Source organism: Anoplolepis gracilipes, chromosome 7 (genome assembly GCF_047496725.1).
Source record: "Anoplolepis gracilipes chromosome 7, ASM4749672v1, whole genome shotgun sequence".
In the NCBI taxonomy this organism is placed as follows: Eukaryota; Metazoa; Arthropoda; class Insecta; order Hymenoptera; family Formicidae; genus Anoplolepis; species Anoplolepis gracilipes.
Window position 1 is genome coordinate 4,489,796 of NC_132976.1, and position 26,058 is coordinate 4,515,853.

Consider the following 26,058-nt stretch of genomic DNA (forward strand, 5'->3'; position numbering starts at 1 on the left):
TTATTATTTTTTTAATTATATAATTAAAATTTTTTTTTAAACACACAGTTATAAATATATTTTCCGCGGCGAGAAAAAACTAACTAAAAGTGTTATGTTAAATTGAAATGGACTTGAATCGCTTCTCGAAAACACATTCGATCTCAATTACCTCTCCGGTGTGAGGCTCGATTCTCAGAGCGTCCCCCACGTTACCGCCGGCCATGCCGTATATCAGATTGCTGGCCGATCCGCTTTTCGGGGTGGTCGCGCTCAACTTGGTGATCACCCTACCCTCGGGCACGTCCTCGGGCAGGGTGAATCTCGTGCTGACGCTCGAGCGGAAACTGGGAAACAGCTGCCGCTCCCACAGATGTATCATCAGATCGGCGGTGACGTGCTGGGGTTCGGCACCGCAATCGGACGCCTGAATCTGCAGTTGATAGGTGGTCTGATCGCCGGTGAGTTCCTGGGCGGCTCGTATCACGCCGTTGTCGAGATCGACGACAAACCGATCGGCGTCCTTGCCCTCCAGACGATAAACGATCCGCGAGTTTTCGCCGTCGTCGTCGTCGACCGCTTTCGCGCCGAACACGAAGTCGCCTTTAAACGAAAGAGGAAAACCTCAGTGTCAGCATTCTCTTTAATTGAATTAAAGCCGCAACGATCTCTTTAATTAGCAATTAACATGTTTAATTATACTACGTTAATTATACTATTTATATTATATGTTTAGTTATTTCATTTACCGGGTTTAGTCGCGTTAGGAACATAAGCTGTATATCGAGGACTTGAAAAACGTGGCGCGTTATCGTTCACATCCGTCACCGAGATGGTCAGATTAACAGCGGAAATACGCGGTTCCATTGGGCTCGAATCCTGGGCTACTAGGGTCAGATGATACACGGCAGTCTGTTCGCGGTCCAGCGGTACCGCGGTGAAGACTTCGCCCGTATCGGTATCTACGGAAAATCGCTCCGCATTGTTTCCAATTAGGCGATATCTGTCGGAAAATATATTAATCAAAATTATTTAGAGATAAAATTAAAAATAAAATTATATATTAAAATTAGATTATACATTATTGAAAATTAAATTTTATATATATGTATATATATATATATATATATATATATATATATATATATATATATATATATATTAAACTTTTGATTGGCATTTATTATTTCAAACTACTTTTTATTATTTATTTGCAATATTCTAAAAATAACAATTAAAGTTAATAATATTAAATATTATTAATTTACTTTTTTTAGATTTTTTGCTGCAAAATTTTATGCGACAAATTGTTTATGTAAATTAGATATAAAACATATATATATATAGACATATATTACAAGTGTTAAAATTAAAGCCAAAAAAAGAAGAGAAAAAAAATTAAATGTTACATTTTTCATCATATTAAAATTTAAATTATTTCTTCTTCTAAAACAGAATTATATTAATTTAGTAACACCAGTCGAAGACCTACATTATTTTTGCATTGAGTCCTTCATCCTTGTCCGTGGCGTATGGCTTGGTGACCCACGTTCCTGCAGACATATTTTCCATCACGGTGGCCTTGTAGTCCTGCCGAGCGAACTCGGGATTATGATCGTTCACGTCGAGGACGACGATCCTGACAATGCCGGATCCGGTGAGGGGCGGCGAGCCTGCAGAGAAACGCAAAATGCGAATTTTCAGTCGTGTTGTCGTCGGACAGTCGTAAAGACAACCGCAACACTGTCGCTCTAGCCCGGTTTTTTTCGCTTTTATCGCTATTTCGCGAACCCGTAGTTGGGTCAGTGGCGCGATTATTTCGCTAAATTTATGGGCCGCCTCTCGCGGGCCTCCTTTATGACGGTTTAAATTGGTCCAAACGGAAGGTATATAAACCAGGGCTGTAATTTTACACAGAATATTATTACAGGGCTCTCTGCGTGTGACGCCGATCTGACTCGCAAGTCAAGTGATTTAGAACTTGTCTGTATCCGCTGTAAAATATACCTTCGACGAACGATATATCGACAAAAATCGTCGCTTCTGCAGCGATTCTTCTCTCCGATTATTATAAAGTTGGTCCACAACAAAAATGAAGGATACATAGAGATCGATGAAAAAAGCTAGAACCACTGCAGATATTTATATTTTTAAATAACTGTCATATATATATATATATAAAACTAGGAAAATTTATTATTTTATTCATACTGGAATAAGTTGAGAATCGAGAATTGCATCAGTGAGCTTAAATCGAGATCATGCTTTTTATACATATTATTGAGGTTTTCGCTAAATAAGTATCGTGTTTCAAGAATCTCTTCTAAAATTTTCCCGCTCGGAAAGACATATCTTAAATAATTTCGCATCCGACGAAAATTAATCCCGATTATTGAGGAGCCGCTCGCATACAAGATTAAAGGGCGGTGCAACGAGATAATTGAGGTCACGGATGGGGTAGGAAAAGCGATCTCTCTCTCTCTCTCTCTCTCTTTTCTAAGTCGCGGAAGTGCGGGCAAACGGCGCGGCAGCGAAATAACGGCCAGATAATTCAGACGCGACACATACATGCGTTCTCTTCACATACGATGGCTATTGTGCTACCGCTTATGATTTACGGATTGAGGTACCGGGAATAACGACGTTACAGTGCACGCGGAAAAGTCTTAATTGCGCCGCCTAAAACGCGCCATTACTCTCCCGAGGGGTGAGCGAGGGAGGGAAGGGGGGGAGGGAGACTCGATTTCTCTGATTGCGCACCAGGTATATATATACGGGCGAGCGTTGGCGTAGCCCAGGGCCACGCGCCTGCACTGACGTACACCGTTCAATCACGCGGCGAGTCGGGAAGGAGGAGTGAGAAGGGGAGAGAGAGACGGAGATTCTGAAACCGTATTTATCATGTGTTCTAGGGTAAATATCTCTCGTAAGAATACAGATTAGATATATATTACAGAGCGCGTTAAAAGTAGTTGCAGAATCTGCTCTGCTCTTACTTGCTTAAGGATACATCTGACGATTAAAGATAAGAGAGTTAATAATAAGACGGGAATCATAAAAGACGTCGCACGGTAAAATTCCTCAAGAGCGTCGATTCATCGAGAATCAAGTAATACTCGCTTAGGAAAATGTGACATTTAAAAGAGTATCAAGTGTCCGAATTAATTAATTAATAATTTTGATTTTTCCAAATTAACCCTCAAACTGAACACGGTTTTTTGTGTCCGCTTCAGATTTAGATTCGCCAGCACTTTGCACCGAATGAACTGTTTATGTTAAATTGTCCTTGCAGTTATAAATCCCTTTTGACATAAACTTTTTTTTGGATAAGTTTCTAACCTCGAGATTTTATTAATATTTTTTTAAAACAATGAATTAAAAATTCCTTGTTACGGACATGAAAGACCCACGTGTTCAATTTGAGGGTTAATAATATTAGAAATTTTGACACCTCGTATCTAAAATTGCGAAAGTTGTGTAATAAATTATAAGATTCTAAAATTGTTTCTATTTCCTTAGATTTTTATCGTTTTATGTGCCAGAATCAATGAATTTGGTTGGTTCTTGAACTCTGAAAATATTTCAGTCTCCGCAAAGTTAATGATTCGTCTTTCGCGGAGTAACGGTAAAGTTTCAAGAGACTAGAGATGTAAGAACGATGATAGCAATTATAGCCGATGAAAGCGAGATAGTAAAGGAAATGCGTAGTAGAAAAAGAATGAGAGATCACGTATACAACAATCGCAGCGTGCACAATAATGTAGCGAGTTCCCAGAGGTTCATCAGACTGAAAAAATGACCCACTTTGCATAATTTGTTTTCCATCTAATTCCGGTAAGGGAGGCGACTTACTCGCCGATTTTCATGAAACGGACTTGGCCGATCAGGAATATTTAAAAAAAACAGCTATCATTCTTGTAGGACAAGTATAAGAAAGAGATTAATTGTAAGGTATGTATTTTTGAAAGGAAGTATCGTTTTTCTAGAAATTTTTTTAAGAATAAATTTTTTTTTTTTCAAAATCTGTCTACATATACTGTACTAAGTCATACTGTAGTAAAAAGTCATATATAATAACAATTACAAAATAGAAAAATCTATATCTTATACACGGAGGCACAAGGGATCACAAAAGAGCTCCGCCAATATAAGATAAAAAATATAATAAAAATATAATACCTCGAAAGAATGTGCGCGATATGAATAAAGTAGAATATAATGAACGAGTGCTCAGGCAGTATATATAGTATATTCGAAAGACGCACGCACCAGAGAGAAGGGGTGACGAGACCCGAAACGCGCGACTGGTAAAGAGGGGAGGGGGTGGACGGGTGGATGAGAGGGAAGGCGAGGTGCAAGAGACGGAAAAAACGAAACAGAGGGTAAGATAGACACCGGGGTGGGGAATAAGGCCCGCGGTCGAACGGGAGTGCCGGGAAAAGGGGAGGGGACGATGCAACCGCGCCGTGGAAGGTATTCGAGACCGATTATCATAATCGCGCGTCATAACTCTGCCTGGCCTGTCTACCTTGTCCGGGGACCGATTGGGCCATCCGAGCCATCCGCGACCGAGGGCGGAACGGGCGGAGGAGGAGGGAGACGGGGTGAAGACCGAGATAGGGAACCGGGGGAGGACTACCGGCTTCTAAGGAAGGGAAAAAAAGGAAAAAAAAGAATCTTTAAGGGGGAGGAACTGCCCACCGCTTAAAGAATCTCATCGAACAACCCACAAATTTATATCCAATTTGTATATTACCGCTCATTACTTAAACCCACCGCCGTACATCGTCTATCGTCTCTCGTCTATGTAGCTGTGCTATAGCTACTGGCTGACAGTTGACATTTCGGTGAATTATCGATTGATGGACGGCCGGTCGTACGGTTCGCATAAAGAATTATTCCCGCGAATCGATCGAATAATAGCAATCGCATCGCAAAGTCAAATAACTAACGGAGTGTTTTTTCTTTAAAACAGAAAGCAAACATTCCTAATAAAATAGTAATATTATGATTAAATAATATGTTATATAAAATAAAAACAATGACAATATACAGAAATGTAGAAAATAATAAAATAATAAAATAATTAAAGTTATAGCATAACAAATTTAAAGTTATTATAACAAAAAAAGTATATATTAACAGTAAAAAAATATTTGCAGGAGAGATTAAAAAAACGAATAATAAAAATAATTAAATAATTGAGCACACAGAGCGTATAGTCATTTAGATTGAAAACAGATTATACAACAATATTCAAGTTTTCACTATTGATAACAAAATAATTTATATACCGCTTCTTTTCCAAGATATGTTTTTAACAACAGTTTCCCCTCATAGTTCGTGATCTAGTAAATCCACTCTGAATCCATTAAAGTATCGGCGTTGTTACAATACATTTTCTTTCATCTGTACGCGACCGAGTGTTTAATAGATAGTAGAGTGACTCACCGGTATCCATGGCCACTAGGGTGAGCGTGTACTCGGGCATCAGCTCTCTGTCCAACGGTCGAAGGAGCGATATGTCGCCGGTGCTAGCATTTATTCGAAATAAATCCGTGTCGCCTTCCTTGAGGAAGTACCTAACTTGATCGTTGTACGGTGGTGTATCCGCGTCGTACGCCTTAACCTTCGGTTTGAATAGAAACGTAAAAACGCTTTTAGCTTTTGTTAAAATTATCACAATTCACGAAGATGGGGTCTAGATAGTCACACATATAGTTAGAAGATAGGAAGAACTATTTTATTTTGTAATAGAGTCGTATCAAATTTCTTATCGTCCAAAAAAAATATTAAATACACGCCGCGGGTTCATTTGACAGAAGGAATTTTACGTATATGTACCTGTATAACGAAACCGCCATCCGGCGGTACCATGTTCTCCATAACGTGTGCCAGGTAGGGCGAGTCGAGGAAAACCGGCGCGTTGTCGTTGATATCGAGGACAGTGATAGTGACCTGGGTAGTGTCACTGCGCGACGTCTCGCCTACTTCCGTCGCGCAGTCCTCGCTGCGGATTGCCAGGTAGTAGCAGGGCTTGCGTTCGAAGTTCAAATTCTTCGCCACCCGGATTACGCCGCCGTCCTCCGAGATCGTGAAGTCCCGATTGTCGTCTCCCATGGCGATGCTGTATCGCACCCTGCCGTTTGCGCCCTCATCGCGATCCATCGCCGATACCTGAGGTTGAGGGAGAAACAATTGGGAATCGTCTCTTTAATTTTTTATTATTAATTGATATCTAATATGCTTCACAGAAATACATACTTCATAGAAGTATAGAGATTTTTATAGAATTCTACTTTGAGCGGAAATTTAATCTAGATTCTAAAGTTGTTTTATTGGAAAATTTCAGGCACTTTGAAAAAATCGTAATTTACTGACCTGAAGGACACTGGCGCCGATGCTGGCGTTTTCGGCGACGGTGGCGGAGTATTGCCTCGGATCGAACACTGGTGAGTTGTCATTTTCGTCAAGCACCATGACGGTGACGGTGGTCGACGACGATCTCGACGGCTCGCCGCGATCCCTGGCGGTGACCTCCAGGGTGTAGTTGGACTTCTGCTCGCGGTCCAGCGGTCCGGAGACGCGCAGCAGTCCGTCCACCAGGCCCAAAGTGAACGGTAAGTCGTTGTCTTCGAGCATGTACTCCACGTAACCGTTCCGACCTTCGTCCCGGTCGACGGCTTTTATCGCCATCACTACCGTATTGCTGGGTGCGTTCTCAATTATCGATATCTTTGTAGGTGATATGAACTCCGGCGACATATCGTTTACGTCCAGTAACACCACTGTCACCTATATGTCACACGAGTGAGAGAATATAATATAATAAACTCGATCTTCTTTTTATTCACAAATATGTGTAGATACATATTTTTGACACTGTTTTAAAAAGTTAATTTATTTTAAGAAATTTTTTTATTTCTTATTAATTTATATTTATTTTTATATTTTTAATATTTACACATATATTAATAATTTATTTTAAGAACCGTGTATATACATATACAATGAAAAAAAAATTATTTCTACAATACACAAACCTGCACCGTGGAAGACAACGGCCGAGCCGGCGGTAATGGACTGTCAGTGGCGCTCAGCACCAGGTTGTAAAGCGGGTTACGTTCACGATCGAGAAGTCGGCGCGTGAAGAGGGTACCATTCGGTGCCACTCCGAAATTGCCGTCCTCATCGCCGCCAGCAATCGCGTACGAGACCCTGCCGTTATCACCGGAGTCCAGATCCAGAGCAGCCACGGTGAGCACGGGCGTGCCGATGGTCGCGTTTTCCATGATGTCGGCCGCGTGCGGCCCGATCTCGAAGATCGGCGCGTTGTCATTCAGATCGACCACGTTGCAATACACGGTCACGGTAGACGACAGCACCGGCTCGCCGCCGTCCGTCGCTTGCACCACGAGGATGTAGTGCTGCACCTGTACAGACGACGAGACATAAGAATCATTTAACGTAACGGAGGTATAATCCACGCATGATGTGCGTGTTTCTCGTCTTTACAAGCTCTTTTCTCCTCACGAAACTATTAAACATATAGTAAAGAAATGTTTTTTTATGATCTATTAGAATCTTTTATGTGACAGATAGGCTGTCGTCGGACACTCTAGAAAAAGCAGTAAAGAATTTCTCTTTTCATTTTTTTTAAATAAAAATGTAATAAATTTTTATAGTAGAATAATTATATAAGTTTTTGCCTCTAGGAATAAATTTCGTATAATTTAATAATATTTATTTGAAAGATACTTTTATATAAGTTAAAGAGTTAACAAAAGATTATTATTTCGATGCAAACATGACATTTCTCTCAAGATTTTGACACTAACGGAAAATGACTTTAAATAAGAAAACAAAAATTTTCTCATTTAATATTTCTATTAAATATTGTGTTAATATTGAAAAAAAAATATGAACACAAGAAAGTGAAGGTCGTCCTTCTTAAAAGAATGGAATTATTCTGTATGAAGAAACTGCGAGAAAATAAACTTTCATTCAACTCGATCGCAAATCGATTGGTAACAGATCCTTTTAAGAGAGCCGTAATTAACCGTTTTGCAAGACTGGACTAAAATGTCAGTTTCGGCGCGGTTGTTATTTTCTTTGTTTTCGATACACACATGTGTTTCACGATAGACACGCGTATTCTGTGGCCCCTTAATGACGTTGGCGTGTATCTGAAAGAGCATTACGTTGATGAAGGGTTCTATAAGCTACCCTTTTCTCGTTTCTCTCGCTCACGCTTTCCCTCGCTTCTTTTTTCATCTTTCTCTCATAGAGAAGCTGCACCAACACACACTTATTTTTCATCTTACACATACATATCATAAAGCGTAAAACAGTGGCGTAGCCAATGAATTGCGTAAAAGTAAATCGATGATATTATTGTAATACTAATATTAAAATGTAATAATGTACTTGAAAAAGAGAGAATACTTTCTTTTGTAAACAAACAACTATTATTCTTCGGAGAAAAGCTATATTATGAATTAAAAATATATAAGTACTTAATAGTTAATTATATTTTTAGTTTAATAATAAATGTTTTCTGTTTGAAACTAATTGAAAAGAAAAAATTGTTATTTGAAATTTCTCATGTTAATAATATAGTTCAAGCAAAACTAATTTTTTTAACACAAGAAAGAGAACAATCGCGTTTGAATCTTTACTTAACTCTTTTTATACTTAACTTTTAATTTCAATAAAACTCTATTGATATGCTATATACATGCCTATAACATAATAAGTGTAAGTTAAAATAAATCATTTGTGCAACTTTAACCACAAATTTAAGAAATTTGTGACATGATAAAACAATTTCGAAGTAAAAAATATATTTAAGGTCAATAAATTATAAAAAAGACTATTCTTTTTTGCTATGTTTTTTTTTATTAAACTAATGGATAATTAATCCTTTCTTATTCTTATCTAGAATCACCGTGATTTTTTTCTTATATGTAGAATCTCGGTTACGCTATTGGCGCGATTCGCAAAATGTATGTGCGCGAAAGTTCGCTAACTATGGCTTGTCTCCGAAATGCAGAGAGCCATTAAAGACTGTCTGTTCTTCGATCTGTTCGACTGTTATAGCGTTAAACCCTAAATTCTAGCCTTTTGCCCTCCGCTCCGGATAATATAATGGTGCGCTTGAATATAGAGGTGGTGTTCGTGGTTATAATCGCTGCCCCGGGCATCCAACACGTTTTTTCAGCGTCTTTTAGTTCCGACCATGATCCAAACGGAACTTCATCTCGACAGGCCGCTGTTAACCCTTTCGTACCCATCGACCGTTATGATGGACATATCTATAGTATTGATATGTAAACATATAACTCTAGAATCATCCGGTAACGTTCCAGTTCATGAACATGTTCTGTACTGCTGGATCATTTAATAGTATCTCTCTCTACGTGAAATAATAAATAGAGAGCCACGATATGTCAAATCAATGGAAAATATTTTTTTTCAATCAATCGTGCCTACGATCGACGAAATTTTGGACGACTGTTAAATACCGAGAGAGTTCCCGAGCAAGTTTATGAACCATTTATAATCATGAGGAGAAATCCGTTCTCGTGAGAAATTCAAATTTTTCTAATAATAAATAAAGACTTCGATTCGAAAAGGATGTTAATCGCATGATCGTTGTCTGATTTACAAATAATCATCGTTCATGTATAACTTCATTAACAGGACACTGTCATCTTTCAATCAAAATCCAAACTGTCTAATCTATTGAAAAATATACGCGAATAATATTCATTAACTACAATATTTATAATCTTGGAACATCGAGATTCATACAAAATTCAAATTCTTCTGTAAATATAAATAAAAATGTCTAATATGGAAATTGAAGGGGAACCGTCTGAGATTTACAGACAATCGTCGTCTATAACGGCAACTTTATTCGCGAAAAAAACAAAAAAAAAAAAAAAAAAAAAAAAAAGAAATCAACATGTAACACATGTATGCGACTCTTCTCATTCGGTATACCAACCTGTTCGTAGTCGAGATTCGCGGTGAGCGTGAACACGCCATCGCTCGTATTCAGCGAGAACACGTCGTTCGCCCAGTCGGAGATAAGTACGTAGCTCAGCTGGCTGTTGGGTCCTTCAGCATCGGCGTCTGTCGCGACGACCTGGCCCACTCGGCTGCCTCTGGGCATGTTCTCCGGGATGTCGAACGAATAAGCCGTGCTCTGGAAGGTCGGCGCGTTGTCATTGGTGTCGGTGACCTGCGAACAATGATTTTCAAGATTTTTTTAATCGACGAGAGAATGTACGAACCACCTTAAAGTCATGTTTCTTTCACATGGTCGATGAAATTTTTCTATTCTTGAAATAACTTTTTCAAAGCGCTGTTATGTTTATACTTGGAATGCCGTGCAAATCTTTTTATCTCTAATGTTTAAACGCAATTCCAAGGGTTAAATGCTTACTTCCTTTCCAGGAATTCTCCCGAGAGAGAGGTTGCTCCTTTTAAAGAGAGCCGTTTCAAAGGACACAGGCAGTTGCTTTCATTTCGCGCGCACCTTTCGTCCTTATACTCGTGAACGCGAAGTAGAAAGGACTTACTCACACATGTGTGCGCGTGCGCGCCTCTTAATAGACCCGGAAACCGGGTACGATCTTAAAATAAACACTCGGGGAATAAAATCGACTCGAATCTTGCGCGCACTCGACGTCATTCTTGGATAAACACCGCCGCCAACAACCACCGGAAACATTCGCACCGCTCGCCTCGTTCGCCTTCGAATTATTATTGTGCTTCGCTCCCTCGCGGTAGTCCCGGCGCGAGAAGAAAACATTCTCAGGACTCCGCGGGCTATTTATCCATGTAACAATGCGCTCATTGTGATCGATCGTCAGCGGTGGCAGACGCGCGACGGAAAGGGACGGTCCTCGATCGAAGGGAACGAGAGAATAAGTAGCATCGGTATATAAATATAATTTTCATCACGTGTAACATTATAATATTCAGAAACAAGCACAATTTTATTCGAATAATAGATAAAGAATAATAGAGACAAAGCATAATTTATTTATTAGTGACCAATTCATTTTTATTAAAAGATATCTTTTCTTACTAAAAAATAAAATAATTTTAATCTAATATATTTGTGACCAATCGGTTTAAAAAATAATTGCATATAAAAATTAAAATACTTTGTGCACATATGTATAATAAAAACTATAACAGATAACACAAATAAAAATTAAAATAACAAATAATTAATATCAAAGGTGCAAATAATGCATATCGAGTACGAGTAGCATAAATAATATAATAAAGTAAAATTTTATTCAAATAACAAACTAGATAAAAATGTATTTGCATAATTTATCTCTGACAACATCTTTCGGACGTTTTCTTATTCTAAATCGAAAATTGTATTGTATATATAATCACATATTTTTCCACAGAAATCATTTAAAAACATTCGAGCTGTTACAAAAAATGTGTAATATAATAATGATTTTTTTCATAGAACTGCTATTTATGTAGATAAAAATCTGCATTATATTCAAGAAGACTGACTGATTATGAGAACACATTTGAAAAATCGGCTTAATAAGGAAATATTGTTAAGTTCATAAACCATCAAACGTATCTAACAGAAAGTTGAAATAATGTTTACAATTCATTGCAAATAATATACGATCGATCGAAGGCGTAGTTATAGTGCGCGTTAACGTCGACGACATTTCATTTATTCGACGTCGTTAAATTCGACGCGACGCCTCAATTTTGCCTTTCTATCATTCCATAGAATCACACGGCGAATCCTGAAACGAGCACAATAAATTTACATTGCCGTAAAAAGGCAGAGAGGAGAGAGGAAAGATTAACATTTTTCGTGCATTTGTCAATCTAAAACGAGTAGCAGTCGGCTCCTTTTCTGTCGTTTGTCGAAAACATGATGTGCAATAATTTAAACAATAAATGATACCTCGGCAATTACGCTAATCTCACGTACATGTACATAAATTATATATAGATATGTAAATTATACTATATTTCTCCGTTTAACGAAACTGTGCACGCGGTTGCTCTAACGCACACCCATTCTAATTTAATTTAATTTATCTGGACTGTAAATCGGACGGGAACTAGACATCGCGATAACGTTTTCGCATATTATTTCTTTTTGTCATGCTAAAAAGAGGCTTGTGAAATGTCTGTAATTCAACAACGTCGTTAACGGATGATGACTATTTATGTGTTAATTATTTCATTTGCATGGACAACATCTCGTTCTCCCTCTTGTGTACCGTTAAAGAGATCCAGAAAAATTATATCTATAAATTTTTATTTAAATTTAAAAATTAAAGAGAATACCAATGAATTAATCTATATATATATATATATATATATATATATATATATATATATATATATATTATATATGTATATGCATGCGATTCTGTATTATTACACTCGTTGTCACTGCGACGTAAAAGCAAAATCAAGTTTCGTTACCATTCACAACTGTTGATTTAATGTTACAGCAAAACTAATTTTATATAATCAAAAGATGATACTATAAATTGATGCGTGTCCCTAGAGATAACTCGAGCATGCTCCAAGTTTTCCGGAGCACGGGATATGCGCAGTAGAATAAGGTGGACACGCTTTGATTAAGGAGGGCTCGGAGACCGTTTGCAAAAAGTCACGGTGTCTCGAGACGACAGTGGATGACGACGAGTCGGCAAGTAGGAAAGAGAAGAGGAAGAAAAAGAATCAGGACTGGGTAGGAGTTCAGGAGGAAAGAGATGCTTCAAGTCTTACAATCAGCAAAGATTGAGAGGAGAGGAGAAAAGGAATAGATGGGGTCGCAGTTTCTACAGTTTTCCCCTCTCTCTCTCTCTCTCGGTCTTTATATTGTAAATATATATATATATATATATATATATATAATTTACAATCGTAATAGAAAAAGATTGATTATAGTATTTTATATATTTATAATATATATAAAAATCACTAGAAAAACGCAATCTATTTCTATCTTTTAATTCCTTCAGATTCTTTCTCTCTCAAATACTCTGAACATGATAAATATTTTTTAATAATCTTAATATATATATAATTTAATTTTAAGCTAGCAAAAAAGAAACAAAAATTTGCATATTACACAATTCTAAGATTCTTCTTATTTCAGCTTTCAGCAAAAGTGCTTTATACACAAAAGACTTAAGAGAATGATTTCAGAAACCGGCTCGGTATTCCTCGAATCGAGAGAAATATTCGTTAAATAAATTTATTCTTTAAAGTACTGAGAGCAGAGAGAGTACTCTCTCTAACTTGGTGTTAGGGTTATTCTGGTAGCGCTGTCACTACTCCATCTCATTCTTTTCTTCCGCGATGACTTCGAAGGATGAACGATGCTACGAAAAGAAGTGGTGACGGGAGGGGGAGGGAGAAGAGGGGCAAAATCGAAGAAGAGATTCTTCAAGGGGTTCGGGAAGGTCGGTCGAGAAAGAAATGGTTAAGGTTAGCGAGAGATGAACACACGGATGATGGGTGAAGAGAGAGGAGGGGAATCAAGGCACAAGGGGATCAGATATAAGAGGCCAGAAGGGGCAGATTCCGCGACTGTCGGCCAATAGAGAAACGGCTCGCTTTCAACGGGAGAAAACCCGAAACCACCGGCCGAGCTATGATCGGTCCAGCATTCCTCTCTCTCTCTCTCTCTCTCTCTCTCTCTCTCTCTCTCTCTCTCTCTCTCTCTCTCTCTCTCTCTTTCTCTTTCTCTTGCTTGTCTTTAAGGATAGAATAGCAGGACGCGCGCGCGCGGCAAGCAAAGAGGTCCTTAAAAGAATTCGGGCCATTACGCATCATAAAAATAATTTTTGCGATTGTCTCCGAGGGACCTCGGCCCCGGCTCCGGTGGTCAGGGTCTCTTCTTCTTCGGGCTTCGTTAAACGGCCGGGTTCCCCCGACCGGACTCGCGTTTTTTATCGCCTTTCGGTTGAACCACGTAATGAATTATAAGGCGGGATGCGCGCGATACTCTTACCAAGCACGTCTCGCCATAACGTGGGCTCACAGATTAGGGTTATTAATGAATAGAGGTGTGATTGTTTTGTGATTTTATCGGACTTGACCGAAATATTATCTCCAATATTTTATTGAAAATCGATAATTTAGAAACAATATACGTGGGAGGTCAAAAAATGTAATTTAATCGAAAAGAAAATAATTTTTCGTGCAAAAATAATTGCAAATCAAAAATAATATTAAAAGATATATTTTTTGTATAAAGCTTTATTTTTTCAAAAATTGATTTTGAGGGTTGGACATATACATATTAAAAAACATGCAAAAAGATTGAAGGAAATCATTGCGAGACCACAAGACAATAGCGTGACGCGAAACTTTAAAGGCTAAATTTGCCTTGTCTCACCGATCAGGAATTCTGATTGAAATCTCGAATAGTCGTGCGATTTATCATTCTCCATCTCTCTCTATTTTCTCATTCTGACGCAACGACCGATCTCCGCGCGTGAATCGATTCTTTCGCCGGTGTTTCGTAATCGCACGTAGAAACGAACTCGATCTTTTTCATTAAGACGAGGGGGACGGGCGTGCGCCATTGTTGCATATACGTGCGGAATAAGTGTGTGAGCAATTCGCATGGTTGGTCGCCGGGCGATCGTAGATTTATCTTCCGAGTGATGCTTGCGCGGGTACGCAATAGCGCAACATTGTTCTGCTCGAGATCGCTCGTTGCGATAGACAGCGCTTGACTTATGCATATGGCATTACAACTGTACACCCCTGACTTTCCTTCGTCTTCCCCTCCGATCGCTGCCATTAATTGAAAAATGTCAGATTCACCCGCGACTCACGCCCGCAAAAGTAATCGCAGTTTAACCCTTTACGGCATGATGATACGTACTATTTTTTACTAATTTTTAATTATTTTAATAAATTTCTTGATCGGCTTTTTTTCAGAGTTCCTAGTACATAAACAAGTGTAAAAAAAGTAGGCAACTATAACATTTTTATTTGCATTTACTATAACCAAATAATAAATAGTTAAAATTTGTTTTTTATTAAAAAAAAAATCATTTTTTACTAAATTATTATCCATATCGAATCGGCAATTTAGGCACTTATTCAGAATATCCTGAGGCATTTTACAAATTTTTTTGCTATCTTGTTTTTCATTATAAATTAATAATTATTGAAAAATACGGAAACATATTTTCTACTGTAAATTCAAATAAATAGTTTAAATATTTCTTATAATGGTAATCTGGGGATTTTTTGGATTACTAAATTTAAATCTGAGATTAAAATTTTATAATTTTTTAATTTAAAATGACCAATATCCAATACGGCCAAAATTAAAAAATGTTTTATTTTATTTTAAAAATTCGACTTTAGATTTGTCATCAGCGATTTGTAAAATCTTTAGATATAAAGTTTCAAAAAAATACAAAAATTTAATGACACAAAAGGTTAATTAATTTTTAATTAATTTTGAGTCTTGTACTATTATAATTTAAAACAGTAACGCTTTACTTTTTTTTAGTGCGAAAAATCGATTCGATTTTGCCTTTTGTTCTCAACATTTTTTAAATTTTATTTTAAATATAAATTTTTTCGAAATAAAAAACTGAGTTTCTTCTGTTTAAATAAATAATTTTAAAGCAAAAGGGAGAACCAATTTCGGTTAAAAAATATGATCAGTTAAGAATCTTCTTCTTTTCCTAATAGACTAAACAAATTTCATACTATGTGCCGTGTCGTGTTGCCTAGCTCGATTCCGTTAGAGATTGATTGCCTTTAAATTGACCGGTATAATTGGTCTCGCCGTCTCTCGGCAATAACGATATCCCATGTAAGTACACCCATAAATTAATTCGTCGCTGTGCTTATTTAACATCTCTCTCTCTCTTTCTCAAGAGAGGATATCTTCACTTATGCTTCATTCGTTAATCACGCAATTGATCCTTTTGAGAGAGGAGAGATTAGCCGGCGCCGAGTTTGTCCGTTCGAACAACAGAGTCCAATAAAATTCCATTTTACGAGAGTATTGGCTATATTATTTATAAACAAGAGGGGAAGAATTGTCGATATGAAGCAATAGGTTACAGTTATAGTAGGAAGTTGTCGGCGACCTTTCGGCACATCGGGGACGTGTCTAATGCATTATCGATTTGACCCCTCGCTCGTCGAGCATTCCGATACTCGGGAACAATCGACCGATCTCTCTGGATCTTAGACCGTAGCTTTCCCCATCCCCCGAATGCCATTTGCGATATTTCGCGATTCATTCGGAGAGAGCGGCCGTGTTGCGTATTCCTAGTTAGGTTGGTTTTCTTATCAATTTCGCGAGACTCGGCGACGATCAGTCGCGACTGGTCGACATTATTGGAATTGGAAGTTTAAAAGCAGTTAGCACGTAAGATAGTTGATATAATCGATATAAGAAATTTATGAATGTATAACGATATAGGAAAAATTATTGATACTACTACCGGTATTTGCAAGAATGTTTCTCAACGAAATAAGGACAGCCTAGTCTGCTCTAGCGACAAATTCACTTATTATTAGCTAGATATTTCTATTTTTATAGATAGAGATGTAAATAGTAATTAAAATATTTCACATCTTTATATTTTAATTACTATTAATTTTTCATTATTTTGAACTGTTTTTTAGATGAAAGATTTAAACTAACTACCACTAATTTAAATGTAGATTGCATTTCAATTGATTATATAATTATGTAATTACTATTTTTTATTTAGGTAAATTCTCCAAAAACAAATCATTGCAAAATTAAATAAATTATATTTATTGTAGATACAAAACATAGCTTGTAATTTCTAAAAATATACTTTAGTTTCACTATACCTTCATGTAATTAAAAAAACTAAAGTTCTTATATTTTTAATTTATTTTTTTTTTCAAAAGTAATTTGAAAGTAATTTTATTAATAAATTAATGAGATTTTTGCATTTAAAATGAAATTGTACACAGCATGATTTGGATAATTTTTAATTAGAAAAAATAAAAATTTTTGTTATGTATCTAAGTGAAAATTATATCTGAACTAAACTTGTCGTGTTTGATGTAATTTGTCGTAAAATTCTTATTAATACATTAATAAACTAATTACTTTCGAAACAAAAATTAGTATAAGAATTTTAATTTTTCTTTATTATATTAACAAAAAATGTAAGGAAAAATAATGAAAAAAAATTGTTTTTTCCTATTGGAAAAAAAATGTTTTTTCACATCTCTATTTATGCAAAAGCAAGAATTCAGATGTAAAATATCGGAATACTTGTTTACGAGGACTTCCGCTTCAAATATCTGCAACTGTAACGCACTCTTACCTGTATGTCAAGCATGATATCTCGGTATTGCAGGCCATCGTCGGCGCGCACTTTCAGCATATATCTTTCCTTCGTTTCCCTGTCGAGAGCTTCGGCGAGTCTCAGCTCGCCGGTGATTGAATTCAGCTTGAATTGGCTCTGCGTTTCGTCGTCGTTGGCGAACGACTCGCCGTGGTTGTCGAGATAATGATAATAATGATTAGGCACCAAGGTGTAAGTCAGGATGCCGATGGTGTCCGGATCATAGGCCTTGAGTACCGTGACAACGGTGTTGGGCGGCGCCTCCTCGGATATCTTGAATTTCCATGGACCTGGGTCCCATGTAGGTGCCACGTCGTTCTTATCCAGCACCGTCACGCGTACCTGTAACAACAAGAGGAAGACCATTAGAACTGGCTCGCCGAGGTCATCGGTCATTCTGATCGGATTAAGTCGTTGGTGACTCAAATGTTTGGGAAATGTTTACGCTGAGAAAATCTTGGCTTCTCGATCAAAGCCTTCCAAGATGGATTATATCGGCCACTGGAGATATTTTTAATTGTGAAATTTTTCTTCGATATAATAATTTCTACGACAAATGCTAAAAGATTATAATTATAGAGAGTGTAAAATAAAAAAGTATTAATTCTGAGATATATCGAGATCTTGTATATTCGGATACAAGAATTCGCGACATAAAGATTCGGTTAACCCCGGGTACATAATTATACGTCGAAAATTACGTGTCGAAGGAAACGTACGAAGGCCACTGCGATGCCGAAGTCACGGTATGCATGCAAAGACCCGTGAGAAAGTTAGTTTTTCGATCCCGCTCTTGTGCATGTTTCATTTCATTAAATTCTCAGTCACGTCAACAGCTTCAAGGTTTGTATGCGAACTACGATCAACTGATATATCAAGAAATGGGACAGTATAAGAATTATTGAAAAAGTGTAATGCGAGATTAATAGTCGACAAAAAAAATGATAAAATTTATATATTTAAGTATATTTATATTATATATTCCCCCAAAAAATGACAAAAATATAAAGCCGCACGAATCTGTGACAGATCATTAATGTAAATTTATAAATTATAAAAAATTAATAATCGGTCAATTTAAATACTTAAACTGTTTTTTATGTCAATATTTACGTAAACATATTTCAGAGTGCGTTAGAATTAAACGGCGGACTCGATTAAAATACTTTCTCGTATGAGTTATCTTTCTCTCTCTCTCTCTCTCTCTCTCGCTATCATTCTCTTTCTCTTACGAAACAGAGGCATAAATTGTTTTTCCTTTATGGCCAACCGATGTAACCTCGTGATCGTAGTAATATTCTCTTGTGTACACATAATCCGGCCGACAGATAAAATACGCGGACATATCTCCGTTATATGTATATAGAAAGCTTTTATGTAAGAGGACGATCCGAAGACGCGGGCGCATTTGTCTTCCTAGTAATTAGTCGGATTCCCCTTCCCACCCCTTGTCATTGACGGAGTGGTTACCATCGATTATTGCTCTCTAGGCGTGCCTATATATCGTCGTCGGTGAAACAACGCACGTGGATGACGAAACAAAAGTCCAGACACGCGGTGCGAGAGTAAAGCGGATTAAGCGAGAATAAATCGACGCGATCCCGTGACCTACCGCTGCAATAAATCGCGTGTAACCCAGATGCACCGATCGTTGCCCAGATGGATGCGCTTATGCAACTTGTGCATGATCGACGCGTGTCGCGCTCGTAGGCGATCTCGGCCGGCAATCGATATCGCTCGTGTGTTATTAAAGGGTTACGCCACCCTGGAACTTTCAATAGAATGCAAGAGAAAGAGAGAGAGAAAGAGAGAGAGAGAGAGAGAGAGAGAGAATATGTATAAGAGAAAAGCATATATGTATGTGTATGGTATAAATAAAATTATGTCCCTTTATTATAATAATTTTTTTTTAATTTTAAAATTTGCAAAAATTATAAATATTTTTTAATATAATGTAATATTTAAAGTTTTTAAAGATAACATAATTATTTAAAAATAACATAATTAAAATCATGTTAATATTAAAAAATCTTTGAAAATGAATATTGATTGAAAATACAAGAAAATAAATGTTTACATAACATCTTTTTGAGAGTTATTTAATTTGATAAGTAAAGCGAGAGAGAGAATTTTCTTTTGCGAAAAAATGGAAAAATTTTGTTTCTAAATATGTTTGTCGTAAATATTTGATCGAATACACGACCAATCGGTTTAACTGGCTACATTCTAAGATTGCTTGTCGGATCATAGTTTCATTTTTCTTTTTCACGAATCAAATGTTCAGATCAATGGACCGTTATGAGTCGGCATTATCGACTGCCAAAAATCGACACGATAAGGGACATCGATAACGAGCCGGGATTAGGCCGGGAGCTCGTTCGCCTAATGTATTCACGTGTATTCACGAAGTATACCGACGTTGTTCGACGAGATAAATTTATGCAAAGTCCGTCGAAGCGGGTCCATCGATAATTATAGGAGGGTCCTCTCGAGCTGCGTTGTCATTAATAGCACCTATCGGCAGTCAGGTGTTAAATGGCCGCGACGTACCCTTAACTTCCCGACATAGTTCACACGATCCACAAGATTGACTCTTATCTCGTAATGATGCGATAACGACGCGGATTTCGTTGCACGTGAACCGTCCGCCACCCATGCATGATACCTCTGTGTTAAACGAACCGATACTTATTTCAGGCAGGCGAAAACGCAACCTGCATGAACGACGCGCTTCGTCACGATTGCGATTGTTTAGTCGTATTTCATTAATTTTTGATTCCGCGATTAATTTTAAAACGTCACCGCACGTTAATGTTCCTCTAAAAATATCACATAATTAACCTTCCATCAGCCAGAGATATCGATCACTTTGAGTAACTCTAATTTCCTAGTCAACTAGATAAGATTAACTTATCGAAGAATTATCCTGTATTTTTTTATTTGTGATATATATAACACATATTCTTAATTGTATTAATTGTTACATTATAATGCAAAGTTCGCGTTGCTTATCACCGTTATTCATTAATTATAGTATAAATGAATTATTAATAAAAAAATGTAGAAAAATTTGAGAAATAATAGTTGATTTAAATTGCTATTCTAATTTGTTATAATATAACACAAACTTATGTATTTATTGCTGCAATAAACCAACTGTTTGTGCAAACCTGCCATTTAGGGCGCTGTTGCATCAGAATGCCGGTTGGCAGTATAATCCTAATTAACTCACTTCTCATCTCCGTCTAGATTATACGCATGACTGTAATCGAGAGAGAAGTAACAATTCGCTAATTTGGAGTTATGTAGTTTGTCGAGCGACGCAATCTTGGATCTGATATTGCGTCGCTGTAGCTAATTATCTCAATTAAAAATTCTCGAATTGTCTATGCAATTGTGACAAAAGAGGAGTTATGTACGAATAATTAGTGAAAAGGCCAATTTTCTTTTTCAACACATAAAGATTTAGATACAAGAAAAGATCAATCTCGAGTCTACAGAATCCAGCATTGAATCGCGACAGCTAGAAACTAATAAGAGTCTGAACATAATTTTTTCTGTGTTTTGTAGATACTTTGTCAAGAAGATTTAATGTGCGATAAAATATCATTTTATTTTTTTAATTTTTTGACAATAAAGGTATGTAAATAAATTGTAATTAATTTTAAATATAAAATTTTTTTTGTTATTAATTTTACATATATATATATATATATATATATATATATATATATATATATATATATTTAATATTTTTATGCATAAATTTTGAAAAAATTTCTGACGTATATTTACATAATATGCTTACTTGTACTCTTTATTAAATTTTTAATTTTATTTCTGCAATATTTATATAGAGTTATTAAAAATGATTAACTAATTAAAAAGTTAATATGTCTTTTAATTAGTTTCGCCATTTTTAGTTATAAGACCAATCAGCAAAAAATCGCCGGTGTTTATTCTTATTAAAGGCTTTCTTAAAGCGGCAGCAAAAAGCGATATCTCCTGCGTCGGCGTTGAAATCACCGCGTCGGAAATACCGACGACTACGTCAAAACTTCTCTCCGGCTTCGAAATCCCAGAATCGATTCGCGTTATACGACCTCTCTCTCTCTCTCTCTCTCTCTCTCTCTCTCTCTCTCTCTCTCTCTCTCTTTCTTTTTTTCTTTCGTCGTCGTTCGCGACACTCAACATCATCGTCGCGAGCGAGCGGAAACAGCAACGAACGAGGCAACAATAAGCAGACAAATCAGTGCGGTCATATAGCTGTCTCTCGGCTACAATCCCACCCTCTTCTCTCTCTCTTTTTCTCTCCTTCTCTACTCCTTCGGCGCGGCGCGGTATATGGGCGGTAAGAAACGCCCGGAGAGAGGAGCATTCGGAGTGCAAGGAAAGATGGTATCTGCGTCAGCGCGGTCGGGGATCAGCGGATCGGATCGAGTCGCTCAGCGGGGGTTTCTTTGGGTCATGCACGAAGTGAGTCCCATTCTTCTGAGAGTCCCGCGTTCCACCGTCCCGCTCCACCGCTCCCGGGTCCACCGGCTCCGGCCTTTCCCGTCCTACCCCTTCGCGTCGAAGGCATGCATCGAGCGGGCACCGATACACTCGAGGAGCGCGATCCCCGTCTCTTTTACCGAACGAGGTCCTATAGGTTCTCTATGAGGGGTCGAACCACTGACATCGGCCGATTAATAACGTGTCTTCGTGGGGGCCCGCATGGCCCACGACGACGATGACGACGACGACGACGACGACCGAGCGAGAGAGAAGGAGAATACACCGTAATTCTGTATAACGACCAGAGACAATAAGATATGTATCTACTAAAATAGCCGTTTTCCTCCCTCATTTCGTACGACATATGGAAAAAATTTCAAAGCGTTTGAAAATATATATAGTAAAGAAACGTAAACGCGAAAGATGTTATCTGCAAAGCGCATATCGATGCTTCTTTCGAGAGAATGTTCGACTCGTGACTTTTATTAATAACTTAAAATTCTTTGAAAGATTACAGAGAGTCTTGTATAAATTATTCAGGCTGCAATAAACCATAATGATTTTTCCTTAAGGAAGTGCTTTATGTTTTTTTTTAATTCTCTGCAATATTTTTATTTTTATTTAAATATACATATTATACTTATGTTAAAAATATATATTATATTAAAAAAAATTTACTTGATTTTTGAACATTTTTAAAATCAACGGTACCTGAATACGCGCACACAAATGAATAATAATTTTATTTATATAAAAATGTCGTGCGATATTGCAGCCCTATATTTTTTACATGCACGATGCATGGAAAATTAAACGTTAATGTAACGAGTGGTAATTATCGAGCGTTACATAGAGAGATTCGTAGGTCAAAGAAGCGTATACTATAAAATCGGCGCGATTATCGCGCGATTTTCCGCTAACTTCCCGCACTCGGCTCGCATGGAATTTGAAATTCTGCGATGTGTATCTGTTAATGGCTCCTTTACGCCTCGCGGTTGTAGGCCGCATTCGTGAGCGACGAGAGCGTGCGGTTGCAACGGTCGTAGCGTTATTGCGACGTAATTATTACCCAGTTATTACGCGCGCGAGAGCGCACGTTCCCTACATCTCTGAATATATCGGAGCCTCATTTATACAATCCGGCGGAATCTTATTTTTTAATTAATTAATTAAACCATTTTCTCTCCTTTCGAGAGAGCTAATATGAATTTCTTGGCGCCGTTGGTTTAGTAGCCTCAAAATGTCGCTCGAACTCATTCCCACCCCAATGTACGTATGTAACAATAAGTGATTACTAAATTTGTAATTTTGAGCTTCTTTTGAGCTTATATCACTGGGATTAACTGAATTTTTAATGGTCGTTTATTTTCTTCTTCTCTCGGCATGCAATTGCGCGTAGAAATAATTAGCGACAAAAAGTTAGTTTATTAAACTCAATAATAAATTTATTTAAAAATAAATTAGAAATTTATCAATAAATTTATTAAAAGTTATTTATTAATTTATAAATTAATTTATAAATATCGCATGTGACTAGTTTTAGTTAATCCAAAGGTAGCTGTATTTATACATAGATTATTCACATAATTTTCCAACTTTCCATTTCTCTTCTGCTTTACACACACTCGTGTTATCTCCTAATTAATTTATAATAGAGTTAATCGATAAAGATGAATCTAAATAAAAGCAATTAAAGATAACGCACTGTCGTCGCACTTCCAAATGAACGCCTAAGTCTCTTGAAGAAACTCAATTACTTCCCACTCTTCTGTCACGAACCACGAGCGCAGCGATAATAGTTTCGTCGGAGTAAAATATATTTTCCGCGAGAAGGGAGAGAGAGAGAGAGAGAAGGAGACAGGAAGTCTTCTTTCGCCGGCATTCCATGGCTTAATAACGATCCGCCGGCGCGGATCCCGTAGGCCACTTAAAGGGTGTACTATAATTCCGTATAACGGCCACGACGGGACAATAAATCCGCGGTGCTTAGGACTAATAGCTTTGTTTTCCCGTCCACCGTCCACTCTGCACTGTCACTCAACGCGATACGTCAGAAACGTCAGGACGCCCGGCATCGCGTCGTATAATAAATCTGACGGATGCCATAGGCCACGGCGAGCTGTTCCCATCAATCGTTAATAACCCTCCGTCATATCGCTTGTGTCCTGAGATGTCTGAGCCGGGTTCCCTTTACGGAACCCCTTTGAACGATACTCTCGAAGTAACGAAGATATCGAGATCACGATTAATAATGATTTTTCAGTGTTCGATCTTGCGGAGAAGAAATATTTAAAAAGAGATGTAGAACAAATTTAATTCAGACTGATTTTGTCAAGTTCATAGAAAAGAGCGAATAGCTGCGTGATAAATAGAATATTGCACAGAAGAAAAAATTAATATCAAATTAAAACTTGTATAGTTTACTTTAGTTAACGCGATCATTGCTTTATATATGTATAAACAAAATATATAGAAAGATTTTTGTATGGAAAGATTCAATAATCTTGAATTTCAACAATATTATAATTTTATTTTAATATTATATAACAGTCATCTCAAGAATATAATATTTTTATTTTCATTTCATTATAATCTTTTTATTTGAATATCTACTATTTATGCATCCAACATTTTTTCCTTTATTTATGAAAATTATTTTAGAATAATAAAAATATATTTTTCTTGATTATATTAATGTTTTTCGGGCAAGCAATTTAAATTCATTTAACGATATATAATCTCATTTTAAGATTTGTGTACTGAGATTAAAGATATGTTCTCAAAACAAAAATAGTCTTTTTCCTGTGTCCAGATTTTTTTTCAAACAACATAATGAAGTTCGATAAATTACTCGTTTGCTCTTTATTTCGAGTCTTTGCGTGTGAGAGGAGAGATTATTCGTGCATCGACTCTTTCGAAGAATTGTCGCATGCACAATACCGGGTGTATCGTATCCAAATAAAAGAACGAAAAAATATATTTGAGGCCGGTTACACCGGCCAGCCCGCTGACATCGTCGACGATCGATAACGTGAATTTGCGACTTCGTCAGGACACGAGTAAAGTCACAATGTCGTCATATCTCATCGCGCGTCACGATCGTGAGCGACGGACGGGCCAGATATGCGCCGATCGCATCGTTTGCAACATTGTGTCACAGGAGGGCCAGGCATATTAATTTCTGTCGGTCGCGAGGCCTGACAGGCGACGATGAGAGGAGAGGAATTCGGGCTCGATGTCCTTGAACTTTGTCGTTTCCATCGTTTCGCGTTACTTTTCTTTCGTCATCAGAAACTTAAAGTTTCGATTCCGTCATTTTTGAGAGGGTTGTTTCGTCTTACCTTTAGTTCAGACTTACGCAGCATAAGTGCACATAATAATAATAATAATAATAATAATGATATTTATAATTGTTAAAATAATAAATATAAAATAAAAATTAATAATGCAAAATAGAATAAAAATTAGAAAAATTAATTCTATATCTCACAAATTATAAATTGGAAAATAAATAAATAAATCGTATATAATTTAAAACACCAAAGACATTTTCTTATTATCTAATATTTCTATATTAACTCATTTTCTATATCAGATATAGACTAAATTAAAAGAAGAAATTTTTAGCTTGGTAGGAGAGGTCTAAGAATATGTCAAAGAAACATCCTACGCGAGGACGATGCACCTTATTCGCGCGTATGGTATATCGCTGCGGCTTTTTTTTCGTTACGTCCCGAGGATGCAATTAAAAAAGGAGAAATTGGCGAAGCGACGCAGGTGACATGGGAGGGAGTGAGGGAGAACAGATACCCTCTTCGAGACGAGGAAGCCTTCCAAGTTTCCGCTGCGGTCTCTAGCCTACGGGGCCCGCTTTGTTTTTCTCGCCGCTCTCGTCCCCCTCTCCCCCTCTTTCCCCCTTACCCTCTTACTCGCGAAGCGAGTGCGCCGCAGAAAGGCTCTCTCTCCCCGACTCCCGACTCCCGACTCCCGACTCCCGGACCCTGATCGGGGCCGCATCGAACGGGCGAGATGTCGCGGGAGACCGCAACGCGCGGCTTAAGTGTCCGTTATACGCGGAATATGTCACGGGAAAACGACCTCGGCGAGGAGAGGATCTCGGTAGCTCTCCTCTCCGCGGAGAGGAGTTAACCTTCGAGCGGCGTGTCGCTTTCGATACGAACCGGTGTCCGGGACG

General features: G+C 37.4%; 1 protein-coding gene across 1 annotated transcript in view; it reads right to left on the bottom strand.

Moving 5' to 3' along the window:
• The window catches only part of Ft (cadherin-related tumor suppressor fat), a 94,046-nt gene that overhangs the window by 13,013 nt on the left and 54,975 nt on the right, over positions 1-26,058 (bottom strand). The window contains exons 2-10 of the mRNA XM_072895346.1: positions 17,346-17,708; positions 9,989-10,225; positions 7,023-7,412; positions 6,361-6,774; positions 5,824-6,156; positions 5,431-5,608; positions 1,472-1,652; positions 729-982; positions 152-582 (exon numbers count right to left, since the gene is read on the bottom strand). Of these exons, the coding sequence (XP_072751447.1) occupies positions 152-582; positions 729-982; positions 1,472-1,652; positions 5,431-5,608; positions 5,824-6,156; positions 6,361-6,774; positions 7,023-7,412; positions 9,989-10,225; positions 17,346-17,708 (2,781 nt within the window). The remainder of the gene's footprint in view (positions 1-151; positions 583-728; positions 983-1,471; positions 1,653-5,430; positions 5,609-5,823; positions 6,157-6,360; positions 6,775-7,022; positions 7,413-9,988; positions 10,226-17,345; positions 17,709-26,058) is intronic.